The following is a 23,022-nucleotide window of genomic DNA, read 5'->3' on the forward strand; positions in this document are numbered from 1 at the left end:
GACTGAAAGCAACAACCTGTTCGTGTCGAGGCAGTGCACTGATGTCTGAGGTAACTGGTCAGACAAAAGTGAAAGCTTCCATGGGGATAAAATGGGCTTTGGATGGGCTTCTTGGCACTTCTTTATTGATGGCACTTTAAGTAGTGATTTGAGGAGAAGCAGATAATGAAAATTGATTCTTCTCTGCAGGTCTCTCGCTTACTTTTGGACTTGGACAGACCTAATCTGTGAAGATAATTAAAGTTCCTGTGCTCTGGATGCTGTAAGTGATTTTTTTGTTTGCTTTATGGAAATCATTAGGAGCCTATTTACCTCACACAGGGAAAAAGGTGAAAATGCCAAATCATAAAGAAACGGTAGAAATGAAGTTGGTGCAAAATTGATATCTATGACCATACATGTTTGCAGGAAATATTTCTGAACAGCCTTTTGTATTCAGGAACACCCTGTCTGCAGTCCAGCCATGCTGATGAATCCAGTAGCAGAACCCAAATTGCAAATTGCCAGTAAAGATACCAGGGGAAACAATATTTTCGTACTTCTGTCAGGACTGCAACTAGATTAGGAATCTTGGGATGGTGGAAGGAATCTCTGTTGCTGTGTGTATTGTATCTGGTTGAGAATAAACACCTCAGGTATCAGCATTGACCAAAGTATCATGTGGAGAGGTCAGAGGGGGGGAGAAACTTGTGACTGAAGAATGTTGCCATTGGCAATGACACAGGGCAGTAGCCCTGGCTCTTAGTTAGCATGGTAGTTGTTTGAGTTCTGGGTGCCACAATAGCGTAAAAGGAGGTTTGAAATCCCTTTTGCTGTTCAACAGACTCTCCCAGGAAAGACCTGCCAGCCTGAAAGTCTGTCCCTGCAGCACCGTGGCTTCTGCAGCATCTGGGATAATGCTCCCCTGGAACAGGGAGTCAGCTGTAGCTGGCACTGCAGGGAGACAGGGTGGGTAGGAGGCTGGAAACACAATGCCATGGCTTTGATCTTGTGGTAGCAACCCTTGAGGGTCCTTAGGACACAGCTCTCTGCTAGTTAATAGTTACAGGTGTTAACGACACGTTTCTTATTTCTACAAGACTGCCTTTAAAACGGCTGATATTCTTCCATCAGTGAAAACATGCAAAGAGCTCTTCATATCCCCATTTTCCCCCCAAAGCTGTGGGAACAATTTTCTGGCTTGTAGAACAAAGAAGTTGAACAGATGACACAGCCAACATCTGCACCTGGCTCACTGAGGAAGCGAATGTTTGGCACAGAGGCTGAACTCCCTTCTGCTAAAGAGCCGTGTCGATGCAGTTGTTCAGGGATAAGGATGGGATAATGTCTTTTCCTTTTTGACTCACTAAAGCTATTTTATTGATATGTCAAAGTCAAAAATTTGTTGGGAAGGAAAATGTCTTTCCTTTTAAATATCAGAGGTTAATTAATGGTTAATCAAACCTTTTCTAACCAACCCCGTTAAGATTATGATGGTGTATCACTTCAGTTCCAATGGCAGACACATCCCATATGGGTTGCCATTTTGATGGCTTTGAATGGTAATCTGACCCATAAAAGCTGAAGCATAATATGCAAACTGATTTTTTTCTGGCCTGCCCTGTTCTTGGTGCCATCTGTGTTCGGATGGAAACGAGCCTGCTCAAAACGTGGGCTGCCGGTTTGAGCTGATCACAGATGGGTGTTGAAGAATAGCCTCGTGTGCACAAGGAAAGAGGGGAGATGCTCCTGAGAGCAGGAAGTTTCACTTGGAACCATATTATGTCTCCTAAATCCTGTGGGCTATGGAACATCCACCAGACCTTTAACTGAATTCTAAACTTGCACTCTAAAAGTCAAGAAAAACCCTTCGGCTTCCAAACATTGCTCTTCCTCCACCACTGCCTTCTACTGCTGCCATGCCTAATGGAACAGAGTGCAGGAAGCTGGCAGCTTCCTGCAAATCCTGTCAGGTGTTTGCAGTGCATCCGCTCAGCAAAACCAGGCACAGGCAATTATTTCATGAGTTTTGTAGCTACAGGGAGTTTTAATCTGTCATGTGAATCCTGTTGAAGTCACAGCATTCAGGCTGCCATTTCTGGATTCCTGTCTGACAATTAACCAAAACCTGTGCTGTAGGTGGAGGTGAGTACCCATCCTCTGCTGCTGCATCTCAGATCAAAAATTCAGGTGCTGAAGCACCTAATTCTCACTGTGGCACCTAGTGCTTAAGCACGTGGTTCTCAATGAGAACTTAGTTCTCTTCTCATTTTGAGAGAGCCTGTGCTCTGAAGTTGGAGGTAGACTGACCTTGTCTTACGTGTAACCACAAGAGTCCTGGTACTATTTATAATCCCAAGAAACGCATTAAATAATTTTCCCTGGTTAGGACTATGGTCTACAGAACTGTGATTTATTTTTTTACTCTCTTTAAATCGATTACATTGTTTGAGCGACCGTTTGCTTCGGCAGAAAAGAAGCCCATAGAAGGCAACACTCATCGATGACTTTTCATGGCCATGACACACTCGAACATCCCTCTCAAGACATCTTTAAGCCTTTTATTTCTAGGCTAAATAAACACCAATTTCAGCAATGTCTCATCTACTCCCTTTAATTACTGCTGCTGAGAGAAAGTTTCTGCCAATGCAAATGTGCTATTTTGTCATGTCACATCAAATTGCATCAGCCTTATATTTAGGAACAAAAAGAGGGGGAGGCTGAGACAGGATGTGGCTACAAATGGAACCAAAGGGTTTTCTTAAATATAGGCTGAAAATAGACAATCGAGGCAGTGATGCTTTTTCAAGCAAAAATCCATGAAAGGGAAAATCAAGGCAGTGATGGCAGAATGGCAAAGGAGGGCTGGGCTGTGGGCAGAGGGAGTTCTGGGGGAGGAGGGGGCGGTGGAAGGGAGAGGCTGATGAACTTCTCGTTTATGCAGACACCCTTGCCCTGTCAGATCCTTGTGCAGTGGGTTTGGGATGTGTCAGCCCACACCTTGTTCCCCTGTGCAGGCTGAAGCACCTGGGGCTGTTCTTCCCTCCGCCTTGTCGCAGGGCCTGCCCATTCCCTGAGCTTGGCTCCCCTTGGCTCCCCTTCCAGCAGTAACTCAGCTCACTAAACCAAAGAGATTGTGGTAAGTAGGCATAGAGAAAATTTGAGTAGCTGTCCAAACAAATGTAGGAGACTTCAAACAATCCCTCGCACTACTTCAAAATGTAGTGTCTCTTCAGAAATAATATTTTTAAAAAATTGTTCTTCAGAAAGTGTTAGCAGCTTCCCCATGGAAAACACTTTTTGCCCTCTTGGAACTGGGCACAAAATGATCTGTTGAAATCAAATGCATAAATTATGCATGTAATGGAGCTTGCTTGGAACTGATGAGTCTGATCAGAGCCTGGTGGCAGTTAAACTGAGTTCTGAAAGATCAGCTGTGTTTGAGAACCAGCAGAACTTGGTGTGGATGTGATCCGGGGGCATGCGAGCAGCACCTACTTAGCAAATTGGAAAAGTAGTATTCATTTCTTACAGCTAAGCACTTGGAATCTCTCCTCAGAAGCAATTGGTGATGTTAGAGGTAATATTTTTGTTCTTGTCATCAAGGGTAATAAAAATGCAGTAGAGGCTTAGAAGCTGGTGTATTTAGAGCACTGACAGACGTAAGTCAAGCAGCATTTCAGACAGAAGCCAGAGAGCAGGGGCACCCAGGTCTCCATGGTTAGGTGTCACCAGTCCTTCAGGGCTGTGAAACACTGAATATGGTGATGCTGTCAGTTGTTGAATTCTTTACAACAGGCACCCAACAGCCATGGTGCTGAATCCATGCACTCAGTGCAGCTGGATGCAAACAAGGACAGGTCTCCCCAGGCTTTGCGGCCCCACCTGCAGTGTGTGGGGTCTGTGCTGGGGCTGCAGGGCTTCAGGGGGCACAGGGAGCACGGAGAGCCCGGGCTCTGCTCTGCTGCAGGGTTTGGGGCTCTGCCTGCTCTGGCTTTGGGTGGGTAAGGGCATCCCCTGGCCTGCCCCTCAGGGGCTGTGCGACAGGGGGTGCTCCCTCCAGGGTGGAGAGAGGAGGGCACAGTCCTGTAGGTTCTTCAAGCATTAATAGATATTAATAGAATTCCTTCTATTTCATCGTTGTTTAACTTCCCAAGACTTAAGAGAACCACATCTGATTTATGCCTCCTTTTTCCTTTTTGTATATAAGCATTAAAAAAGCCTCGGTAAAATGTGTGTATTTTTGTAGCAAGAAAGCATTTCTGTCATACTTTTTCAAAGCAAATCACAGAAATATTAAATGGGGAAGGAGAAAGGTAGTTGTTTGGTTTTTATAGTTGGGGTTTGTTTGTTTTGAGCTGAATAAGTCTGAAAATACTAGATAAAAACTGCAGATCAAATGAAAAGACTCTGTAAGCATCCTCCAGATTGTTCCTCAAAAACCCACTCAACTGACAACAGTACAACAGGAAAATGTTCTTAATTAATGTCTTCAGTTAAAAGAAATGCATTGTGGATCTCTTAGATATGTTATTAAATCTGCATTGTTTAGATAATAGGATGGGGACAGACACTGGTGCTGAGTGCTGTGTCAAATTCGTCAGGGCCTGCTCTAATTCTAGTGCACTTGCTGGATTTCACAGCTATTTGTCTGGGTACTGGGGTAATTTGGAGGGTTGAGTGAAGCCAGATGACTGTAATGAACTCACTTTGTGTCTTTGACTCATTCTGGAAAAAAAAAAAGATGCTATTTATGGGGTATTTTGTATTGTTAAGACTTCTGTTCCTCCTGTCTCTCAAACTTTCTCTGGGCTGCTGCCTTTGCACCATCACCAGTAATTACATCAAATTAATTCAGCATAATTGAGTTAATTATTAGCACTGGGGGTTATCAACATGACTTCAATTGAACTAAAGCTTTTATCCCACTTTTCCTGAGGTTTCACCAAATGTAAACAAATCTGAATCATGGGTGAAACTTAAGGCAGCTCCCTTTCCATCCAGTGTTTTTGCCACTCAGAACTGTCCTGCCTCACTCGTTCTCTCAGAGGGGTGTTGATAAACGAGCTGCAAAGGGAAAAGAATACTCTGGCATTCTGTGTCAATGTCCAATGCTTTAGAAACAAAGGAAATATTTTAATCATCCCAGAGCCATTCGGTCAGAGCCAGAAATGTAGAGTAATCATGAATAAAAATTCATATATAGAGAGGATGTTGAACCTCATTTAGCTGACATACATCAGAAAGAATTAAGACATAGGTTCCAAGGATTCTGAGGGTGATTTTCTGAACAGGGGTGCAATTGTGAATCACTGTAAGACACAGTCAACAGCATGATTCCTGGTGTGAGGGGGTAGTTTGAGAACCGGAAGGTTCCTATTCCCAGCTCTGCTGCTGTGTGACTTTGCACAAGCTGCATAATTTTCTGGAGCACAGTTTCTTTTCTCAGATATTTTTTCTCTTGGAAACCAAAAGCCCTGGATTGTCTCTTTCTGCTTGTGCTGCGCTTTTTTTTTTTTTTTATCTCTTACAGCAAGAGTTCTGAGCTGGACGCTGGGATCAAGAGGGAATATGGTTTGAACTTAACTCTATAGACAATAAAAGAAACTTTTTCCCCCTTAACTTCATCTCAGCTGGAGCTACAAATTAGTTTAGGTCCTCAGTAGAGTTGGTGTGTTGTGTCTAATCCATTAAAAGCAAACCCTGTACTGCCAAAAACAAAGGTTCTGCAGAGTTCTGGAGGTGTGTGTAGATTTGCAATAGGTTGCTGTGGTTGCCAGCCAGACTTTTCCTTTGTTTTTCTTATGAAAAAGATGTCTTCTTTCTCTTTAAGCTAGACTAGGCCGTGGAGAGTGGCAGTGAAGTTTTTGGGCAAACTTGAGCTATGGCTTTAAGAGCTCAGCCCTGTCCCTGAGACATGGCGGGCTCTGCCCCGTGAGCTGTTGGTATGGAAACAATCCCTGCTTAGGGAGCTGGGCCAGTTACAATCCCCCTAAGAGGCTAAAGGCTCCCAGACTTACATGTCCTGTAATACTGCTGCTTATAAACTTGCTCCCAGGAGCAACATGGATCTTGCTCAAGACGTGGTGGGTCAGATTCATCCCTGGTTTAATGTTGTAAACCACAGACAGGGTTTATGCCAGGGAAGGGGTTGGCTCAGATTACTGTTATGACTGAGACTGAAGGATTGGGAGATGGTAAATTTTAGCAGGTGTGGATTTGGAATAATGAGACAGCAAGTTGTTCCTGATGCTGCTGTGAAGGATAATGGGAATTGTCAGGAGAAAAAAGTAGAGAAGTTTGGATTGCACCTAAAGGAGGGAGATTTCTATCCTCCCACTAGTGAGCCTGCTCCAAAGAATATTACTCTAATTAGTCTGAACATGCCTATTAATTACCCAGAACAGGGTAGTCTGGCCTCAGTGTGGGCAGTGTGTTCCCTCACTGGTATTGGGTTGCAGGAGCCTGTGTTTTACGTGCAGTTTGATGTATTGCATGTCTGTGCTGTGTGATACCAAACCAGGGTGTAAGGGAAGACATCTACCCTGTGGCTTTGGTTAATTTATACAAGTGGTCATTATGGCCAGCTCCGGCAATCTTTGTCATCCTCAAGTTTTACCAATTACAGCTTCATATTTGCAGGGAGACAACTGGTGAGTGTTGAATAGCATTAGGCCTGATCCTGATGCTGTAGAACTCCGTGAAGGGTGTCCAAGCAGTGGTGATTCCTTGTTAACAAACAGATCTTTGGGATATGTCATTAGCCAGTTCTTAATCCCCTGTGTGCTCTATGAATGTTGTGGAAAGCAAACTCTATACTGCAGGGCTGTGCCCCCAGATTGTGCTGCCCTGGCACTGTCACCTGACACTGCTCCTGCCTCATGCATCCAGCAAAGCATAAAGGGGAGAAGAACAGAAATAGAAGTGAGCAGAACAGGACTGGCTATCATCACTCAGGCAATGGGACTTTGCAGATCATATTTAGAAAGGACAAAATCCACAACAATGACCGGCCACAGCTCGTCAGAAGCGATCACATCAAACCAGCAGATCTTAATAAAAGCCCAGCGTGCCGGAGAGATGTGGTTGTGGGGAAGTGACTGCAGCATTGTACGTGCTCACCCACACACGAGGGGGCTGCAGCTGCAGGGCAGGCCTTGCCCAGGCTGTGCAGAGGCTCCGAGTGGCTGTGCCCGGGCGGGAGGACGGGGCTGCTTTGCCGGGGGCAGCAGAGCCCGTCGCCCATCGCGCCAGACGCTCCGTGACCTGCTGGGGAATGAGGGAACAGGAGACAGAGCCACAGCCAGGGAGGGCTGCCTGTGCTCAGGGCAGTCAGAGCCTGCACTCACAGGCCTGTACTGCATTTACCAGCTGGGAACCTGGGAAACCTGGCAGGGAGGACGGATGTGACCAAAGAGTAAGAATCCTTCTGGGTAGCAGCAGTTCACTTGGGTGTTCCTGGACTGATGTCAAAACATGAACCAGGATGTTTTGTGGTTAAAGAGGTTTCAAGAGGCTTCCAATTTTGGTCTTATTTTGGTGGTTTGATTATTACTTTCCTGGGATCATGAAGTCTAACTAGGATAGGAAATCCTGAAGTCCTGGGTTAGGCTTCTAAAGGTGTAATACTTTGAAGTAATAAAACACATCTCCAGCCTGTATACGGGAGGAAGAGAGGGAAGAGGGAGCCAACCTGTGAATAGCAACAGCTCAGGTAACTCTTGCAGTCCTTTAATTAACGCTTCCAGTCTCTGGAGCCCAGCTTAGGTGGCTGTTTAACTAGTCTGGAGGGATTAGGATTCTAACTGTTGAACTGTGGGGAATTGCTTGAAAAACAGTCACAATAGCAGAGAAAAGAAATGAAACGAGAGCAGTGGCATGGTAGCATCTCTGCATCACTGAGGTTCAGCTGTGCACAGGGTCAATTGCCAAGCTGCTAATGCAGAGTGAAGATTAATTGGCTTTGGTCAGCCTTTGCTTCACTATCTGAATATCATTATCAGGAATGTAAATGATTATGCAATGCAGAGAAATGCCACAATAGTCTCAGTGTCTCCTTTTATACTTGTCTCTTTTTGAACAGGGCTTTATCTAAATGCAAATGTGATTTCAGCCTTCTGATTAGGACATTATACAGTCATCCATTCCAGAAAAGCACAATTAGCGGATTATTTTATTTCTGACTCAACAGTTCTTGGTTTAGATAGTTTGTTTGTTGTGCTGTGCATGATATTTAAGTTATCAGAAGGAGATTTACATTATTAGTCAGGATTATAGCCAGATTTTGTGAGGTCGAGGGTTTTTGCTTGGCAGATAAAAATGGTAACATTTGTGGGATTCGAGGGGCGATGTTTTTAGAACAAAAGGCAACAGTACAGATTTTTACAGTGCTTCATTGTGTCAAGGAAGGGGCAAATTACGGCAGTAACTGTGCAAATTATTCCGTGCTTTGGGATGTACAAGGGCAGAGTGGAGCCTTACCTGTTGTCAGGGTCTAGTCTCTGTTGTGGGGAGCTCATGCAGGGCCCCAGTATCCTAGAACTGGGGCAGGTCATGAGATCATTTCTTATAAAACAGCCATTTTACCAAAATAGCCATCAAGTTTTCTGTGTGCTGTGGTATGATATCGCCAGGAGTGAAATTACATTCTCAGCAAAACATAGATCTTTGGTGATAAACTTCCCCGGGAAGCTTGTCCATTTCACAGCATTTGTAGCATTTTTGGAGCTGAGAATCTGTCAGAACTCAGGGTTTATTTTTTTCAATTTGAGTATGGGAGTCTCATGCAGTTTAGGTTTTATAATAGACAAGGTGAAAATTTCCATCTTCAAATCTGTTAGAAAGTCCAGTACTTATGGGAAGGTGAAGGATTTTTTTCCCCCCAAAATTCATTGTTGCAAGTGTATTTGTCAGGTGATGTGGATTCAACAGCTCATCATTTTCCTGTGAAAAATTACTGCAGTGGAAAATTCCCAGTTATCTATAGTGAAACAACATTTTCAATTCCATTGATCAGTTTAGTCTTTCCATATTCATATGTTTCCGTGCCTGGCTCATTGCTCTCTCCCAGAGCTGCTTTTCTTTCTGCTGGGCCAAGCTGTCCTGGGCAGTCCCAGCACATGAGGGATCTCTGCATTTGTGACAGGAAATCTATTGGACCACTTAGGTTAATTAGAGCACAGTGACATATGAGGAGTCTACACATCAAAGCCTAGAAACAACTCCACAAATTGGCTCTAGTGCCAAAGTGTATTTTGGGATCTGTATTGAATTTTGGGGTGTTTCACTGCATTTAGTGGGAATGTGTGAAATGCAGGGTCAGGTTCTTAGGGTCGGTGGGACTATAGCCATTCTTACCAGCTAAGCATCTAGCCCAAAAAACCTGTGTGTAAAGTCACATTTAGGTTCAGGTCAACTCGAATCCAGCTGTATATTCCAGATTTCTGTGTTGGATGATAAACACCCTGTTCCCATAGGAACTCACTGTGCAAGTAGCTGGTTGAACCCTATGCCCAGTCCTAATTTGCACTGGGGTCAGAGTTGAATGTGGACCCGAGGCATCTTTTAAGCTGCCAGAGTGGAGTGAGGGCTTAACTCAGCCCCAGGTGCACGGGTGGGCTGTGGATTCTGCTCACTTGGAGCTCTCCTTCCATGCTGGTAAGTCCTGGTTGGTGATGGTAATGCCCTGAGCTTCCACAAGGGATCTCTTCACCTCCTGTCTCTAATGTGCACGTGGCTTTGTCATTTCAAGCAGCAGGACTTACCACTGGGGCAATTTTCTCCTTCCATAAATGCTTTTCATTTAAAAAAAGAGTGGATTTTGATGTTTCTCATATATTTTATTTTTTTTAGGCAAGCTTAATTTGAGATATACTATCCAGATCCCAACTTTTTCTACACTCCAGATTATGGAATGGGTCTATTTTTGTCTTATTGTTATTAATCTACATTATTTTCAAATACCCACTTTAAAGGTCCCTTCCAACCCAAACCATTCCATGGTTGCATTTCTATTTTCAAACTAGGACACAGACTTGGAATCATCCTAGCTAATTTAGGCTTGTAACTGCAGAATCTAGTTTTGCTGCTCCTTCTGTGTTTCATGGAGAGAAGGGCAGGGATTAATTCAGTCTGTGTGTTATGAGTCACATTTTGGAGTTGCTTATCTTTCTGCTGCTTGGAGGGGAATGCAGGGATCTCTGCTGACTACTGGGTGTGTAATCACCTCCTGTACTTGAATGCCAAAGTGAAATGAATCCAAACCAAAAATGCATGGAGCTGACACCCAGCATAGGTTTCATTGCAGAGAGAAAATTATATTTCAGAGAAAAAAACATTGGAAGAAAACAAGAGATGAACATGTTAAAGCCTGGGGGTATCTCGATCTGTATTCTAAGCTGAACTTTTTAGCTAAAGCCACAATTAGCACATCCTGTGTGCTTGGAAAGTGAGGGAGCATTAAAGTAGGCAGACTGAAGCCATTTTGAAAAGTCAGCTCTTGGTCTGTATTTCTCAATTTTTGTAGTATCTTTCTGTCCTACATATGGGGCTTTTTTTAGAACAGTATCCAATTCCTGTAGTGTGTGAAGCCAAAGGGCTTTTATTAAACAAATAAGGAAAAACAGAACTGGAATCAAACAAGCAGAATGAGAAGATTGCAGCAGCAGCAGCAGCATAGAGCCAACTTATTGCCCTCAAGATGGAAGATTGGTTTGCTAATTGTTCATGAAAGCTAATGGAAACCATATTTAGGCTGTGAATAATTCTCAGGAGGGATCATTGTGGAGTCTTACCTCATTTCTCACACTTTCCTGGTAGAACATCTCAAGTGTTCCAAAGCAGACACACCTCACGAAGCTCCAAGTGCAGAGAGTGGTGGTCAGGTGTAGGTCCTAGAGCAAGGTGGGACGGACTCCTTGGGATGAGGGAGCTTTGCTGGCACATCACTCACCTCTCAGGGGCTGCTGCACACGGATACTTTGGCAAAGGGCTTTGATTATTCAAGGTATTGCTAAATGGATTTTGAGAAGGCACAAATGAACTGCACAGAACCCATTGCAGGTGTAAGGGAAGATGTCAGTACAAGTGAGCAGGAAAGGGGTTCTGACATACATTCTTCAAAAGTTTCTGCCTGTTAAGCCCATTGTGCATCTTAGAATTAGTTTTACTAATTTGCATCATCAGCTCATGAGACAGTCACTCTTGTAAGTGCTTCCTTGAGACAACCATCTTATCCCTTGGAGGCTGGAAAAGCTTTTTCTGAAGTGTCACCAGAGCCTTCCCTAGGGGCTTCCAGAACACCCAGTGGCCGTGATTCCCTGTGTTTCTGCAGGTCCCTGCAGAGCTGGTGTTCCAAAGCAGCCTGTGCTCTGTCAGTCTGCACAGAGCCAGGCTCCTGTCACCTCCTCCCTGCTCCCAGCACACCCGGTGGGCTCCTCCTCCTCCTCCAGCCTCGGCCTGGGACGTGTCATTGCTGTGCCTTGCACATTCCTGGGGGCAGGAAGGTTTTCCTGAGCTCTGGGTGTGCCCACAGTGCCGCCCTCGGCAGAGCCCCGCCAGGGGATGCTCGGGGTCCCTGCAGACAGTGACACTGAGGGGGCACAGCTCTCTCACCTGTGCAGTGCATGAGGAGTTCTGCCCCTGCAACAGCTCCTGCTGCTCTTACAGGATGTACTTTGGAGTCAGAAAATCAATGGAACCTGGAGTTCATGCAGCCCTTCAGCAGGGACCAGGCAAACCCTGGGCTGGGGTGCCCAGATGTGACTGCTGGGGGTCTGTGCCAGGAGCAAAGCAACCTCCTCGAGGCACAGTTCATTTACTGAGAATACAGATTACAGTGGTACATATCCCATTGCAATGGGTATTTATAGGTGCATAATGAGGAGATTTTATCCACTGCAACAAGATCTGGTCTGTGCAAATATACAGCCCAGGCATGTGATAGCTGTGGTGTTCTACTCCGAAATAAATTTGGCTGAAGAACTTAAATTACTTAAGAAAAAGGAAAAAAATGTTCCAAATAATGAGTAAGTATCATAACAGGTACTAAAATAATGCCACACACCTACTTCATTATTCAGTTGCTTATTTATTATCTTTATTCTTAAAAGTAATGATATAAAATGCTTTTTTCCAAATGTTAATTTAGTTCTCTGCAGATGGCAACCATCTGTTAAATGACAAGGCATTTACAGTCTTTGATTAGCACTTTATAGAGCTTGGATGAACTTATTGTTACAATATTTAAGTATAGTTATGGAGGTGAAACTTGGTAGATTTGTTCTTTTCCTGTTGCTGTTACCAAAAAACCGGAAAATTTCAAACCTGACAATGTTTTTTGCCTGTCTTCTCCTTTACTTATCTATGTTATTTCAAGCTGAAGCCTTGACATTCTTTACAGAAGGACAATAATAGGAAATATTGTTAAATTCCAGCACCATTTGTAGCAATTATGAGCGTTCTCATTCTGGAAAGTCACCATGTGGATGAACTCTTAGGGATGCTCAAGGAAAGCATTTGAAGGACTCAAAGGATCGTGGAAACTTCCTGTGGGCTGTCATACAGCTCTGTGTGCCTACAGAAAATTACACGGGGGTCTGTTTGTAAAATACTGGGATACATGTTACTGTTCCCATCAGAAGTGGTCCGAGTGCACGAGCTCCACTCCTTGTGTTTAATCCCTTGGGCAGTGACAACCAACCCCCCTCAAAAGCTGCGAGGCACGCCGCTGATCCTCGATTCCCCGGCCCTGTTTTCGCTGTTTACCGTTATTTACGCTGTCCCCGCGCGTCTTTGATGCCCTCCCTGAGGTGCTGTGCTGTGTTTGTCCCGCAGCCCGGCGATGCCGCCGCTGCCGAGCGCGGAGCGGGTGCGGAGCGCGGTGCAGCTGTACCGGTACCTGCTGCGCTGCTGCCGCCGCCTGCCCGAGGGCAGCGTCCGCCAGCACTACCGCCACGCCATCCGACAGGTCAGTCACTGCGGGCTGGGCCGCTGTTTGCCTCCTCCTACTCTTTGCACCAACTTTTTAGGACTCCTGGCACTTGAAAAGAATAAACCCGACTATTCTTTTGTAAGCTTGAGACATGAGTGGATTTGAAGGGTTATAGTGGGAGTATGTGAAGGACCATCACTTTTTGTTTGCTTCTGAAACCTTCTATTTTTATTGGCTTTCATCTCTAATTCTTTTGTTAGTCAAGAGGATGAACAATCATTCCTTACTCCATAAACTCATCTTTTAGGGCCAAACTTACTGGTTCCTTGTCAGTCATTTTTTAATATATATATATATATATATCCTTCCCCTCTGGCTGGGTAAATCTCATCTGACTGCCCATATTCCATACTTCATATGGAAGTGATTTCATGCCTTTGATCGTACCTGTTGTCCCATGTCTCTCCAGTTTTAACCTACCAGACAATTTCAGTTTTTGTTGATGATGCATGAAAAGAGTAAAATACTTCACATGAAATTCCATATGACCAGATTTGCTATGGAATAGCATGGCCAGGTGCTACAATGTGTATCTTTACCTTTCCAGACCAGCAGTTTATTTAGCATCAAATATTTTTCTGAGATTTAAAAGCAATCCTTGTTTTGACAACTGTTGTGTTGCCTGGTCCGTGTGACACTTGGAATGTTGCAGAGTTTCAAAGTTCATGCTGATGAAGATGACCCTGAGCGAATCCAGCAGATCATTAAAAGAGCCATTGAAGATGCTGACTGGGTGATGAATAAAGTAAGTGCCTCAGATTGTCTGTGTTTTGGTTTCTCCCAGTTCAAAACAAGAAGAAAATGTTGGAAAGCGAGTTCTGAACAGGCAATTTTTGTGTTAACCTGGAAAGGAAATACCTGGCCAATAGGGATCTGTGATTGTGACAGCTCTTGTTTAAAAAAATCTCTTCATCAATATAAACTAAAGATTGTTTTTTTCAGAACAAATAACAATTTAAGTTGGTCCCTGTGTCAGTCTTTGTTTCCATGAAGAATTCTATTAAATTTCAGCAATGGTGGCTTGTATAACCCTATTATAGGAGGAAAAAAACCCCAAATACAGCATTTTGAAAGCCATAAATTGATATGCAGCATCTGCCTTCCTAACAGATTCACTCCTCGTAGGCACTTTATATGAACTTCCAGAACTGTTGTTTTTTCTCAGATCTTGCCTGTGGCTGCAGAGGTCAGGGGCAAAACTGCGGTGCTGGGCTCCCCTGTGCCATACTTCTCACCCAGTGGATCTGCCCCTGTGCTGTCACAGCACTGGAAGATGCCACTCAGGCTGGCTTGTCAGATAAAAGAATGAGGATTGTTTCTGTTAGACAGCTGAGAGTCACCTGTGCTTCCTGGGATTTGAGTCTGGCTGGGGAGTGTGATACGTTAACATTGAGTATAGGAAACAAGTCAAAAGTTCAGCTTCCTCTAAATATCTATTGATTTTAATTTACCAAGTGACTGTTAAGTCCTTCTCTCTGCCAGTCCATGAAATCCAAATGAGAATTGTTACAGGAGCAAGCAGAGATTAGTCACAGATTATGAAATTATAGCAGTAGCCAAATCCCAGCAGTAACAGCCTAGTCAATAACTGTACCTGAATCTGATTTTATTCTCCTGCAATTAGAATTGTTGGCTCATTCTGAAAGAAAGAGAATAGGCTCATTCTGCTTCAGCCACAGAGGCTGTAGTCTGGTTCTGGGGAGAACTGGTAATGGACCTGTGTGAGAGGAGGGGCACACTCACAGTGCCTGCCAAGGAGCATTATTTTATATTGCAGAGAGAAAACCTGTCAAATTTCAATCTAACTTAAAGGAGATGAAGGTAAATTTATGTGGATCATGAAGAGAGTTGTAAATCTTTGTCAGCATGAACTGTTACTTAGTTATGTGCTTTTTCCCACAAAAAAATTTTGGTTTGTTATTTTTTTTTCAGTACGAAAAACAGAAGAAGAGGAAGGATGAAGACAAGAAGGACACTGGTAAACATCCTTAGAGGACTTGCAGTCAAGCCCAGTGCTGTATTAGAATTATTGCCTGAAGTTTTCTCTTAGATACTACAAATGCAGTAATTTATATCTCACTGGAATGTCGTGAAGCTAAATTAATATTTCTGAAGCTATTTAAGTGTGTAAATGAAAAGGCACAGTCGAGGTTAAAACTCTTGCCTTGTATAATCACAAATTTTAAGTTAAAGCCCAAACTTGTCTAAGCTTTGAGTAACTTCCTCCATTGTATGTTAGGCCTGGATCAACCCTGGCAGTGTGTGAGGCACATTTTGCAGGTTCTTTGGTGACGAGGCTCCCCTGCATCAGCCACTGTGGATTTCGGTGACTGAGCAGTTCAGCTCGTGTGTGTGTGACACTGATGGCAGCTGTCACTCTGAGAGGTCACATCATCCTCTCTGGGGACCAGAGGTGTGTTCACAGTGAAGCACAGGTATGACCAGAGCACAGGGCTGGGTTTGATCCAACAGCAAGCTCAAAAGCCTGGGCTGCCGAGGGGAGAACATGCCACGAGAACTTTCACCCCTTCTGAAGGCTGAACCACAGTAATTTCCACTTGCCTGTCCATGCTATGGCCACATCTTCCCTCTGCTCTGTGGGCTGTTGGACTGCTGGCTGTCTCAGTAAAGTCAGGGGCTGTCACTGCTCTCTGAGCTGCCACGGGAACAGCCCCTGAAGGGTCAGGAACAGCCCCTGCTGGGTCGGGAACAGCCCCTGCTGGGTCGGGAACAGCCCCTGCTCTGTCGGGAACAGCCCCTGCTCTGTCGGGAACAGCCCCTGCTCTGTCGGGAACAGCCCCTGCTCCCTCGGGTTCGTGCTCGGGGCAGTCACTGCCCGTGCGATGCTGTACGGCTCAAAGGCCTGCACGGCTCTTTGCAACACAAAATAAATGTCCTTTCAAAATGGGAGTCCCTGTGCGTTTCAAAAGGCCTCTCTCCGCTGCCGAGTGTGTTCTGCGGGGTGAGAGCCCGGTGCCCCGGGGCGGAGCTCGGGCCGGTCCCGCCGCAGTGCCGCGCTCCGCCTGCAGTTCCGCGCTCGGCCGGCGGGTGGCGGTGCGGGCGCGCCCGGAGCGCTCTGTCCGCACGGATCTGCCGCTGGTTCGGGCCTTCGGCCGGGGAGGGAACACGTAAATGCGGGCTCAGGCAGCCGGGGAGGGAACACATAAATGCGGGCTCAGGCAGCCGGGGAGGGAACACATAAATGCGGGCTCAGGCAGCCGGGGAGGGAACACATAAATGCGGGCTCAGGCAGCCCAGCAGAGTCTGAGAAGCGCTATAGCAGAACTGGGGCTGTAAGGGAACGTTTGTGTTGTATCAAAAAAACCCTTTGTCTCTGCTAGCACTAAACCCCTCTCTCCAAGAATTCCTGTCCTCTTATTCTTCCCTCTGCCATCACCACTATTGTTCCTCTCTCTGCTCCCACGTCTTTCACATCACCTTATACACTCTTAACTGTTATTGTCCTTGTCCTCAATTCTGTTCTCATCTTGTCTCTCTACCCCACTTATTTCTTCTCTTCAAATCCTTTTCTGTCAAGTGCATCAGAACATACTCAGGTGTTATGCTGGGGCCAGCCTTCTGCTTCATTTCAGGTAAAGCAGGAAGGTTTCTGCTGAGTTTCTCAGCAGAGCAGGTGTTTATGTTAGGAAAGCCTCTTAAGTAACTTTTTTTGAAAGTGCAGTCATTTTAGTTTAAACTTTCAAAATAATTTGGTGCAAGGTAGAACACAGAAAACTTCAACCTTGGCAAGGCACAGAAAGCTTGACCAACAAGGAATATCCAGTATGATACTGAACACTGATAAAAAAGCTCCAGCATTTTTGATAGTAGCTGTCTGAGTGTGCTGCCTCTGATCAGAACTGCACACAGGTGACCCCAGGTCTGTGCTGTGGGTTTGGTCTGGAGATGCACTGAACTTTGTATCACTGCAACAGTGAAAATTACAGCCTTAGTGGGATTAGCAGTGTATGGAAACATGGCAGTTTCCTGAACTTTAAATGTAGAGTGCTCAGCAACCCTCTATGGCTTTAATTGCCTGAGTTTTGGTAGTGTGAGACGTAATGTTTTGTTCAGTTACAAAATAGGATAATTGCATGTGTTTAAATCACTCTTACATGCTTGTTATTTAATTTATGGCTAGTTCAAGAGGGAAAGCACCAAGGAGCTGGAAGATGCAACTGGGACATGTCTGCAGCTCCAAATGTCCAAGGTACCAGCTGAGAACATCAGACCAAAGGTATGATAGAAGAACTGATATGGGAGGACCAGGATCTGGGAATTTTAGGTTTTGGAAAGTGGTGGAGCTTTCAGTTTCGGTAGGGCACAGAGGAGGGACATGGTTGGTGAGCAGGAGACATCATGACTAAATATTTTGATAGGAGTGATTCAGCTGGAGGGCATGAGGATATGTCTGAGGGATTTTTGTTGGGGGTTTTTTTGTACAAATATAATCTGGTTTTCAAAATAGTAACCTTTTAATAGAGCGAAAGTGTGAAGATTACTTACTCAATATACAAATAATTTTCTTGGTGGTGAGGAGAAATTATGCAAACAACTATTTACTTCCCTGAAAGTGAAAGTAATGCCCGTGTCTCAGGCACGTCTCTGTAATGACTGGGCTGAAGAGTCATTCAGCTGCAGAGCTGAGGCTTTTGTGTTTTTAAGACATTATACAAATTCCATTCTCCAGCAGCATAAGTTGAGTCCCAAGATGTTATGTCCCAGGTGTAGATGAGAACCTGAACTCTGAGAGGAGATTTGGGCAGAGCTTCAATACTTTCGACCAAAATTATTATTCAGAAAACTTCTGCTCCAAAGTCATTGAATCCTGGACTTGGCCAAATTTACCACTCACTGACCTGTGTGACTGGAGTTCTCCTCACCTTTGTTTGAGCAGCTTTCTGCCTCTTTGCCACCCAGCCCTGCTGAGCCTCAGGAATGTTCCCTGTTCCCAGTGCCAGCGATCACTGCCAGCGGCTCTAGTGGGGCCCACTGGGAGACAGAACATGGCCACAGGCAGCTGCTCCTGGGTTCTCTGATGGCAATGGGGATCAAAACATCAGTCCCAAATACATTGGTGCATCTGTGGTTCCATTTTCAGTCATCCAGAATCTCTGAGCATAAAGCTGGCGGATCAAAGAGACTGTGTTGTGCCCTGAAATTACTATTGCAGAGGCTAAAACAGCTCCTGGTGTTCATTAAGCTGGTGACAAGGCAAGGCATAATGTCAGTAAAAGGAGACAAACCCATTTGGAAGCTTTAGTTTCTCTTACTGAAATGAGGAACCCATTTCTGCCCGAGTTCTGGTAAGTGATGGCCTGCTGATAGGTGATTGCAGTAGCTGGATGATTAAGGGCTGGTCAGAAGGTTGTGTCTTGTGTCCAAGCCCCGTTTTTGTGGCCTCCCTGGTGACTGCTCCTGCAGTAAGTGATGCCAGCATCGGTTTCAGTGTGGAATAGGATCCCGTGCCCCTGCCTAGCCCAGGGTTTGCATTGTGTTTACACAAATGTAATAACTACATTCTGCTAACAACACTTCTGCAGCTGGTTACAGTAAGATCTTGAGTCAATAACTTCTCCTGAGTACTCTACAATTCAGAGTTGAGTGGACTTAAGTCTTCAAAGGTTGTGTACAGGCAACTCTTGGTTAAGGAGGTAGAGAGAGTTTCACAGGAGGCTTGTTATACAAGACAAACATCAGAACAAGGAAAGACAGTTGGGCGATATGTTTAACAGGGTGAAATCATGCTTTACATTCTTGCAGTATGGAGAAACAAATAATTTAGATCATGTTACAGACTTATCAACATCCAGTCTAAGGCCAGAACCAAAGCTGGTGCTACACTTTCTGTTCTGTGTATACATGACCTTGGGAACCTAAAGCTGAAATTATGTGGCAATAATCTGTACATTTCAAATATGGAACTAATGTGCCTAAAATGAAGCAGTGGCAGCAGGTTGGTCAATGTGTTTTGTTTAGTGTTTTGGTTCCTGCTCTTAAGCTCTCAGACAGATGGTAAGGACTACTTTGGTTATTACCAGCGTTGGAGCCTCATGTAGAAACTTTCTGTCTAGTGAAAGTTTTTCCCTTTTTTTTATTTTTTTTATTTATTTGTTCATTTCAGGTTTTGGTATGGAAAAGATTGTGTGAATGTGTGATTTATGTAAAATACAGGATAGCATTCTGCTCTTCACGTGGCTCGAGACACATGTACCTCTGCTCACATTCTTCTGTCAGAAGTGTTACTGATTTCAATTCACTCTCGCCACCGAAAGTCATTTGAGCTCTGTGGGTACTGAATAGAATTCTTCCAACCCAGGCCAGGCCTTGCTTACCACCATTTGTCAGTAATTGAATGTTCTTTAAATCATTCTTTAGCACTTTGTAAACTCTTTCTCACTTGGTTCGTTATGTCACAGGCTTTTTGTTTAGAGACACTTGAGCTTCAGGACTTGATGCTAAACAAAAACCTCTCTTCCACGGTGTTTGGCTCATTTTCAAATGTCATAAGGAAGTGATCTTTACTGTGATACTGTACAGAACAGGAATACACACTATTTCTGGGAGAAACAAATAATATTCACTCTGATCTTTTTTAAAGGAAACAGTTTCTTATTTGTAATAGCTTTTAACTTGGCATTATAAATTGTGCCTTCATATAAAGCTCTGATAAGCTGCAAACTGAACAGGCAGCAAAACATCTGTGTCTCATTCAGTATCATAATATTTATTCCTTGTGAGAGCCCTTGACCTTAAACTGTAAGAAGGAGTCTTTAGAGCTTTATGCTCCACTGCATTGTGTCCCTCAGTGTCACCCCAAATAGCAGAGGTGTGTTTGAGGTGAACAGTCTCTTGGTCAGAGCAGTGTTCTGAAGCAAGTCACTGACACCCAGAAATGGCTGGACAGGGACCCACAGTGCCCACTGGGTCAGAGCCTTTCCTGCAGCCTTCCCTGCTGCTCAGAGCTGATGGATTTCTGCTGGAGCTCGGGCCAGCTGGCACATCTTTCAACTTTTGTATTATTTGATTAATTTATCTTATAATTCTGTCAAGCCAGATTTTATGAAATAGTGTTAACTGAAGTATACAATAATCATCAAGTAGTCCTTTCAGCTTGTGATTAAGCAGGGCAGACACATTAACTTTTAAAAAAACCCTGCTCTTTGAAGAGTATTTTCCTCATAATTGTCTTTGATATTTAAAATAGTTTTTAAAAGTGTAGAAGCAGAGGGAGGCATCTGTCACTTGCAGCTAGGAGCTTAACAATGTTTGTATTTGTTGCTGAGGGAGAGGCCCCTGGCGTTGCTCACTTCACTGGTAGGGTCTAAGAGGACAGTTCTGAGGCTGCTGTTTGCTGTCCTTGCCTGTGAGCTGGGAGGCCCAAGAAGTGAACTTACCTATCCTGTAACTATCAACCTGGGTACCTTTTCCCCCAGAAGAACCTGCCTTTGTGTTCTGCATGGGTCCATTTTGAGAAGGATTAACTTGATTTTTGGTTTTTCACTTAGTAACTTCCGAGCCAGCTTGGTTTGGGTATGTCACAGAATCACAGGATCACTGAGGTTGGAAAAGACCTCCAAGATCATCAAGTCCAACCTGTGACCAACACCCCCCTTGTCCCCCAGCCCAGAGCATTGAGTGCCATGTCCAGTCATTCCTTGGACACCTCCTGGGATGGGGACTCCACCACCTCCCTGGGCAACCCCTTCCAATGCCTGACCACCCTTTCCATGAAGAAATTCTTCCTGATGTCCCACCTGAACCTCCCCTGGCACAGCTTGAGGCTATATCACTACCCCATATAAAATATTTTTTTTCAGCTCCAGCTGGACAAGTTTGGACTGAATGGCCTTATTACCTGTAGTCTTCCTTCTGCCAGAGTTCAGCTTCATCTGTTTAAAAACCACTGCACTTTATGTCTTTTTATTATTACAGCTTGGTTTTTTCATGGTCTCTGGTATCCTTCTTAAGAGAAGTTGAAAAGCACTGGCATTTTGATTAATATTTCCCGCCCTTCTGCAGAATGGATTTTAAAAGATACAAAATTGACACATTCTTGCAGCTGCTGAGGTTGACTCATGTTCTGCATTAGGTCAAATCACACAAGATCTGGGATTTTTCCAGCCTGCCTTCAATTTCTTAGCAGTCATTTCATCTACAGAAAGTCAGATATGTCTCAGATGGTGTGGAACAAGGAACAAGGAGAAACAGAGTATTTTGTTTTCCACAATTGTGCAACTGCAAGATCTACTTTCTCTTTTATTTTGTGTTTTTCTCTCCATTTTTAGAGGTCACAGAAATGGTGTGTTTAATCACACTTTACTGTACAGAATGCAGTTGAACCTTGGAGCTTTCTCTCCCCCAAGAACTCTGTGAAGTTTGTCCTCTTAGCCGGGAGTATCTCACAGAGTATGTTGGAGCTTTATGGCCAAAAGTTTCAAAAGTAATTCTCAGATTGCTTTTTAGGTGCTTAACTTGGGAGACCTTCAACATTATACTTGGTGATAATCTTTCACATTTCACTGTGTGGCCGTTTAACCTGAGGAACACCAGGTCAGTTCTGTTCTGCTCTGTCATGTGCTGCCCTGGGTGTTTGGGGGTGTGGAGTCTTGGGTTCCCTGTCTGGGTGGTGGTGCAGCCTTGGAGCTGCAATGAACAGCTGGGCTGTTGTGGGCAAAGCAAGAGAACTCAGCAGCTGGCAGGGAGCTCAGCCCTGGGCACTGCTGAAGAGCCCACGAGAGCTCTGAACCCCCCATTTCCTCCCCTGCCCCTCGGCTCCCACTCCCAGGGGTGTGTCCCACTGTCCTGTAGCCAGATGATTTCCGTGCACAGAGCCCCTCTCTGACAGCTTGGGACTGGGTGGCAGGGACCAGGGAATGGGGTATTCCCCACCAGGGTGGCTCTGAGTTAGGGGATGATCATTTTGCAACTATTTCAGAAGCATGGTTTAAAAATACAGAGCTCTCCAATCCTGCTCCCAGCTGGGAGAACAGAGGCTGTGGGATGTCACACTGTGCCAAGTCTGGTAGTTTCTAATTGATTCAACACAGTGAAAGGCATCCAGTGTGTATTATGAAACTTGAGATGAAGAGCCAATCCCTGCACTCCAACTTCGTTGCTCTCATAAGCAAAGGTGCAGGTTTTATAGCTGAGGTAATTATACAAAAAATGTACACAATATGAGTGGTATTTAGCATAAAAAGTAATTTGAATGCAATCCATATCTGGTTGAGAGAGGAACGGAACCATAAACCCTTTGATCTAACAAAGGGGCTTTGAAAGGAACAGATTGGGTACAGTACTGAACCTGTAATCAGCTCACTTTGTTGCATTATATGGGGAGGGGCTTATTTATTTACTATTTAGGAAGTGTTTTCAGTTTCGTAAGTATCGGGAAGAAATCACAGCTCATAATTATGTAGCTTTGCTCTGTAGAACTCTGTAACACTCTTAACAGAGCTCTGGAATTCACAGGGACTGTCTGGGAGACACAAATCTTGCCTTTGTGCTCTATCAAATTCTGTCTTGGCCTGTAATAACAAAGACAGTCTAGATAGTTGCTTACCAGGATGTTTCCTTCCCATGCTGTTCAAGGGTTCTGAGCCAAAGCCACTGGAATCAAAGGGAAGGAATCCCCTGTACTTCGGTGGCATTCACCATCTTACACCATTTTTCATTGCTCAGGGAAATGACCTGTGCTTAACCATGGTTACCAGAATTAAAATTGAAACAGTTTTCTTTATGTAGTTTTACAAAACAGCATCTGCAGCAGCCTGGATGGACAAGTTCAAGAGGTGGGTCTGATGCTGAAGGCCAGCACAGTCAGCTTGGAGTCTGGGCCCAGAGGCATCACTCCTTGTTACAACTGCTACATGAAGGGAAGGCAGAAAGAATTCTCAAGTTTCTTTGTCCATTAATTAGTTGCTTTCTTTTCCCATGCTCATATACTCTTTTGGAAAAATAAGTATTAAGGGTCCTGCTGCTGCTTTCAGTGCTGAATAACCACCTTCCTTTTTGCTTGTTTTCAACTTTATCAGTATTAAAACCTACAG

General features: G+C 44.5%; 2 protein-coding genes across 9 annotated transcripts in view; both read left to right on the plus strand.

The window, feature by feature from the left end:
- Positions 1-16,102, plus strand: part of LYRM9 (LYR motif containing 9) — a 28,015-nt gene extending 11,913 nt beyond the window's left edge. Inside the window, exons 2-6 of the mRNA XM_039387466.1 lie at positions 190-262; positions 12,814-12,946; positions 13,623-13,731; positions 14,096-14,174; positions 15,901-16,102. Coding sequence (XP_039243400.1) covers positions 258-262; positions 12,814-12,946; positions 13,623-13,731; positions 14,096-14,174; positions 15,901-16,102 — 528 coding nt within the window. The 5' untranslated portion in view covers positions 190-257. The remainder of the gene's footprint in view (positions 1-189; positions 263-12,813; positions 12,947-13,622; positions 13,732-14,095; positions 14,175-15,900) is intronic.
- A 1,095-nt stretch (positions 16,103-17,197) lies between these two features.
- Positions 17,198-23,022, plus strand: part of NOS2 (nitric oxide synthase 2) — a 31,728-nt gene continuing 25,903 nt past the window's right edge. For 6 of the 8 annotated variants that reach the window (XM_027751662.2, XM_039387119.1, XM_039387122.1 and 3 more), the window contains exon 1: positions 20,729-21,523. The gene's annotated coding sequence lies outside the window, so the exon portion shown is untranslated. Of the gene's footprint in view, positions 18,277-20,728; positions 21,524-23,022 lie in introns of those variants that run through there. The other 2 variants (XM_039387114.1, XM_039387141.1) reach the window with 2 other exon arrangements.

Source organism: Pipra filicauda, unplaced genomic scaffold (genome assembly GCF_003945595.2).
Source record: "Pipra filicauda isolate LSUMZ 115617 unplaced genomic scaffold, ASM394559v2 scaffold120_size2142806_pilon, whole genome shotgun sequence".
NCBI lineage: Eukaryota > Metazoa > Chordata > Aves > Passeriformes > Pipridae > Pipra > Pipra filicauda.